The sequence below is a fragment of the Arachis ipaensis genome, chromosome B03, assembly GCF_000816755.2.
Source record: "Arachis ipaensis cultivar K30076 chromosome B03, Araip1.1, whole genome shotgun sequence".
NCBI lineage: Eukaryota > Viridiplantae > Streptophyta > Magnoliopsida > Fabales > Fabaceae > Arachis > Arachis ipaensis.
The window spans coordinates 30,421,259-30,427,064 of NC_029787.2; the positions used below are offsets into that span (position 1 = coordinate 30,421,259).

A 5,806-nucleotide genomic window follows, 5' to 3' on the forward strand; every position below is an offset into this window, starting at 1 on the left:
ACCACCAGGATTTGGTCATCATCATCATCATCATTATTATACCATTTACATGAGTTGGAATGAGATCTTGCTTTAAGGTGGAAAATGCAAGTGCCAAACCACTTGAACCAACCAATCGTTCAATAGGTAAAAGGTATAACAAAAATAACAGATAACTAGTAAATTGTATAAAATTTCATTGAACAAATTTGAAACTATAGCAAAAGAAACTGAAAGCAGAACCTTAAGCCTGGCATTGATTAGAATAACTGGTCTGTGTTCAGCAGCATTTGTCATTGCTCTCAGATCCTGAACATCCCGTCTCAAAGATATCAGAGTGGAAAATTTGTAAACAGGAGAAAAACATGTACTTCATAGTTCATCCTATTCATAATGAGAGTCATTTTTCCTTTCCAAATACATTAAAAAAATTTGAATAGGAAAAGGCAAAAAAGGAAAAAAGACGCTCATCAGATGTGGTATAATCTATAAAAACACAGGTACACACACAGGCTTGGCAGATGATATCACTAGAACATGTCTGTAAGACTCCGACTCTAGCATCTTACATCAATGATACAATTCCCTACAGCATTTTGAGGAGCAACCAAGATATACAAGTCATCTTGCTCTTCAACCTCTGCAGCACCTGTGTTTGAAAATACAGGAGGAAATTCTATGCTTAGGCATATATCACAAGAAAAAAGGAAGAGTATATCTGGTATACTAATAATCTTTTTCTTCCCACATCATGGCATCCAAACAAGCATCAAGTAAAAGTGTAAAACACAATGAATCTAATAAAAAAAGCAGTGTCACAGAGGTTACTGCACAAATATTACCTATAGAACCAATATTAATGAAGGTTCCTTTTGCACCATAATCACCCCAATCCATGAACTCCAGAATCTTTCTACTTCCAGCAAGCTGCAAAGGCATTCCAGCAAGAGCACCTTCTCCCATTGACCCTTGTACACAGACCTACATGATGATGTAAGAGATAGTTTAAACTTTAAACAACACTAAGTCTAACATTTTATTCTCTAGAAACAAAAGTGTTATATGTTAGAAATAGAAAACAAGTCGTATACCTTAACACGTTTTCCATCATCAGCAAATGAAAGGGCAAGACCTCGAACAAGTTCCATCAAGGTACCTATTCGATAAACGTCCTATACGCCAAACTATATGATCAAATCAAGACATTTAAAGGAAATAAAAGGAGAAAAAAAGTTCACATACCATTTCTGGGTTCAATTCAGGAATGTTTATGTCCACCTGTTTGATGGAGTAACAAATAAAGCAGACATCAGCTGTGGCAGTAGGATATAAAGAAATACCAGCTTTAGCCCCAAGTTATAACATAGTCTCTATATGCATGCTAAAATAATTCAAAATTGAGTCCCGCTAGGGAGACAATGGACTATTTGTACAATGTATACAATGGGCTATTGAGTTACAAAATAAACATCCCCCATACTATCTAGAATAACCATCCGAGTATTAGAGATAATAAATATCTTCCCAAAAGCTTAAACTGATTTTGGGGTTCACCAAGGATCGAACTCTTGATTTTTCGGATCTAACGCTCTAATACCATGTCATGATACAACTCATCCCAAAAGCTCCAGTTGATGAGAAAAGGTAACACTAATGATTATATCTCTAATACTCTCTAAACCTCCATTGTACACATTGTACAAATATGCCATTGGCTCCTCATACTTTCCCTTCAAAATTAATTTCTTTTAGGGTGTGTTTGGAATCCCTAGGAATTGGAAATGATTTGATTTGTAAATCAAATCTCATGTTTGGAATAGATAAAAATTAAGAATTGATTTGATATTTAAATCCATGGAATTTACAATATAGCTAAAATCAAATCTCTTTATTTTTTTAGGGGATTTGATTGGAGTTGAAATGATTTGTTGTGCTAAAAATGTAAAAAGCTATTTTTACCCTTTAGGTATTAGTATAAAAGAAAAGGAATTTGGAGAAGGGAAGAGGTGGTGGTTGTGGGATGTCCAGTGGCGGTCAGCGGTGGTCCAGTGGTGGTCTGGCAGTTGTACAGCGGCAGTCCGGCGGTAATTATTGGTAGTGATGAAAAATCGTATGGTAAATAAAGGATAAAAATGTAAAATCAAATTATTATATCAATTTTTAAATCAAATCAATTCCTATTTTACATAATTACTTCCAAATACAATAATTCATTTCCAATTCAATTTATTTCAAATCAAATCAATATCAAAATTATTTTGTTCTAAACACACCCTTACATTTGAATATCGGCTAAAGAAAGCAGAACTAAGAATGACAAAGTTAAAGTTACTAAACTGGTTACTCATTCAAATAATAGGAAGCACTATATACACTACAAATATTTCTGATAAAGTGCCTTACCTTCAACCTAGTTTTTCCATCATTGACAGCCCGTTGTGTAGCTTTTATCACATCATCGTAAAAATATTGTCTAATTTCTCTTGAGTGGGGAATGTTATTTAGTCTAGTAGGAATCCCTCTCCACTTATCCTATAACAAGCTAAAGCAAAATAAGAAATAACATACAGAGGAGGGTTTCACAGAACATGAAGGAGTACTAATGAAGCCAATGCCTTTTAAAATGTACAACCATATCTACCTGCCTCGAAGACCCTGATCCCTTCTTTGTATCAAGAATCGATTTTTCTGAACAAAAAGAAGTTAGCAAATTATCTTAATTAGTATGAATTTTTCAGGCTTAACTCTCATCAACATTACCAAGTTTCAAATTAATGTATATCCACATTTTCATAAGAAAACTGAAAAACAGAGAGATGGTATCAGCTAGATATAAGTTGATGAATGATATGCAAGCAAACTATAATTTTATGAATTCCCTACAAATATACAGCAGGGTAAAGTTTGATATATGCAACCTAATGTCCTTTGAATCTCCATTTCTCCAGATTTCAATATTTTCCCTTTACTCTGTTGCAGTTGTGATAGTGAAGATTCAACTTCTTTGAAAACTTCCTCCTTTGAACGGCTGCCATCAATCTGAGCATATGACAATAGATTGTAAGTGACAAAAAATCCCACTGGTTCACATTGAGAAATGGAAGCAAACACAGCAAAGAATGTTAATATCAAAAGACCTTCTTTGTTATGTTTGAGTAGGAGGAAGATGCGGCTTCTGCATTTTGTTTATATATTTCTAGGCGTGATTTGACCTGAAAAGAATCAGATTAGTATACATAAGATATTTCAGAAGGATACTACATTGGCTTAACAGCAAAATCCTTAAACTACAGCGCAACAAGAAGCTCAAACAATTCTCTTTCAGAATGATTAACTTTATTACTATGTTCTCTTCATCTAAAATAAGCATAGAAAATGGAAAAAGGTAAGAAAAAGTCTAGAGGGCCAGCAACTTTGTTAAATTCTGGCCAGCATGTAACTAGCAAAGAAAAGTGAGTCATTGGATTAAATCTCACACTAATCTCACACCATTAAAACCATCATTGATGGCTATTTGATGGCTACAAATCACAAAAGTTGCTGGCCCCCTAGCATTCCTCAAAAGGTAATTCAATATAAGCTATCATTCGCAAATGACTTCAATGATATTATACAAGGAAAGGTGATCCCCAGAAAAAATTCGGAAGAGTCATAACTCATAATGTGATAAAGTAGGACAAAGATTTCCAAGTAGTAGCAAACTAGGTAGCAGATACAGTGACGGAGGGTACACACAACATGAACACAATTAAAAATTGTAGGTCATAGGCACAACATATTTTAATTAATTATTTTCTTTTTTAAGTAAAAAAGCCTTTTTATTCATAAGATCATATATAAAATCTCCAAACTCAACTGTCATTCGCTGTAACAGATATGGATCATTTCATTTTGAGTCAATTGTTCATGATTGCATTCCAAAACAGATAAATTTTGAGCTGGTTCATCTTGGTAAGCTACCTACAAACACCAGTAAAGAGAAAAATAAAAGGGTAAAAGTCATACTTTTTCTTCAGTGTCATCAGGACGCATGACCAGCCTGGCTTTGATTTCTTCAGATTCCGGTGGAAAAAATTTTAGATGATAAATTTTCCCTGTCACTGGGTCTAACCTTCTACCAACACATCTGTCGATCAGAATTTCATCAGGAACCTGAGTATTAGAAAACTTACTAACTCAGCGAGGAAGACAAAAATATTTACTTTTGCTTAATACACATGCATGTCATACATATTGATGATAAATAGTATGGCAGGCTCATTTTTTGTTCAATAAGTAAATAACACAGTAGTATCATAATATGGTTATGCATGCAGGTAACATAAAAATTTGAGAAAGGAAGGGAGGACTAAAGAACTTATTGTACTTGCCAAAATAAATAAATAAATAAATGAATATTAACTATACATTTTGCAGAAGGAATCTTGGCTTAAATTGAGAAGATTGTGTAAATTAATAAGAAGCATAGGAAATTAATTCTGTAACAATGTCAGTAGTAAACGTTGGCATACATCTAATACAATATACAAATCAGGTCGTATCTGCATTTTCTCCAGACTCTCAGCTTGGGAAAAAGTCCGAGGGTAGCCATCAAGAAGCCAACCCCTTTGTTTTGCATCTTCACGAGATAATCGTGCTGCCACCATCTGCAAGGAATAAACAGATAAATAAAGCATTCATTTCAGCATATAAATGTAGGGTACAAAATGAAATTGAAAGGGGAAAGGATTTTGAAAATACAGCTGTCACAATTTCATCGGGAACCAAACGACCAGAATTCATGAACTCCTTTGCTTTGTTTCCAATTTCCGTCCCAGCTACAACTTCTGCTCTTAGGAGATCCCCGGTTGATATGTGCACCAATCCAAACTGCACAATAACACAACTTGAGCAACACTACAGCATATATTTCCATTATTACATAAATTAGTAAATAAGGAATTTTTTTATTTAAATAAAAAAACGCAACTACTTGATTTAAAATGTAAAATTGTTTTGAACCTAAATTAAACAAATTCATGAACTTCAGCTAGTACATGTTCAACAACTTACCTGCACACCAATGTTTATGAAAACAAAAAGGTAATGAGTGCCTTAAGAACAAGATCAGTGATCATAAAATATTTCTTATTTAATTAATATACTGAGAAAAACTATTAAATTTTTATAGGAGGCAAAAAAAAAAATTGAAGCAGTGTAATCCTCCCTAACATTACGCCGATGATAGAGAAGAATAACAAATGTGAAACATGGTGAAGTAAAGGACCTTTTGGACAATCAATTCACATTGAGTTCCCTTTCCTGAAGCAGGTGCACCAGATATCATAATCTTCAATGGCTCGCTGGTGGAACAGTTCACTTTCAGCGCCTTATCAAAAGAAGAAATAAGAAGAAAAGAGAATGCTTACGGGTCAGTGAAATAGAAGAAAGCGTGGAATAAAGAGAACTGAAAGAGGACAAAAAATGTTAACCTTGGGTGATGTTAGTGCAAAATGGTTATGAATGTGGAGGTTGTTTAAGCGGAGAGGTCGAGTTTGGAAGGAGAAGTGGCGGAGTGGCAGCCATGCGTGACGGGATGAAGAAGGTGAAGAAGCAGAGAGAAGAGAAGGAGAGGGAGAAGGGTGGAGAGTGGTGGTGTGGTGGAAGGAGGAGGAGGGTGAAGAGTGCAGCATCCTTTTGTTGAGTGTTGAGAGAAGGAAGAAGAGATTTTCTAGAGACTTGGCATTTAGTTTAGTTTAGTTCAGTTGAGTGGCTGAGGCTCACACTTGACCCGCACCAGCAAGAAGCAACAACGGCCACCAACTTCATCAATCTCTAATTTCTGGCC

General features: G+C 34.9%; 1 protein-coding gene across 1 annotated transcript in view; it reads right to left on the minus strand.

Moving 5' to 3' along the window:
- The window catches only part of LOC107630043 (adenylate kinase 5, chloroplastic), a 7,607-nt gene extending 1,856 nt beyond the window's left edge, over window positions 1–5,751 (minus strand). Inside the window, exons 1-14 of the mRNA XM_016333063.2 lie at window positions 5,451–5,751; window positions 5,246–5,347; window positions 4,720–4,848; window positions 4,491–4,625; window positions 3,985–4,131; window positions 3,117–3,191; window positions 2,898–3,018; window positions 2,621–2,667; window positions 2,383–2,511; window positions 1,222–1,257; window positions 1,071–1,151; window positions 822–960; window positions 549–628; window positions 223–288 (exon numbers count right to left, since the gene is read on the minus strand). Of these exons, the coding sequence (XP_016188549.1) occupies window positions 223–288; window positions 549–628; window positions 822–960; window positions 1,071–1,151; window positions 1,222–1,257; window positions 2,383–2,511; window positions 2,621–2,667; window positions 2,898–3,018; window positions 3,117–3,191; window positions 3,985–4,131; window positions 4,491–4,625; window positions 4,720–4,848; window positions 5,246–5,347; window positions 5,451–5,651 (1,488 nt within the window). The 5' untranslated portion in view covers window positions 5,652–5,751. The remainder of the gene's footprint in view (window positions 1–222; window positions 289–548; window positions 629–821; window positions 961–1,070; window positions 1,152–1,221; window positions 1,258–2,382; window positions 2,512–2,620; window positions 2,668–2,897; window positions 3,019–3,116; window positions 3,192–3,984; window positions 4,132–4,490; window positions 4,626–4,719; window positions 4,849–5,245; window positions 5,348–5,450) is intronic.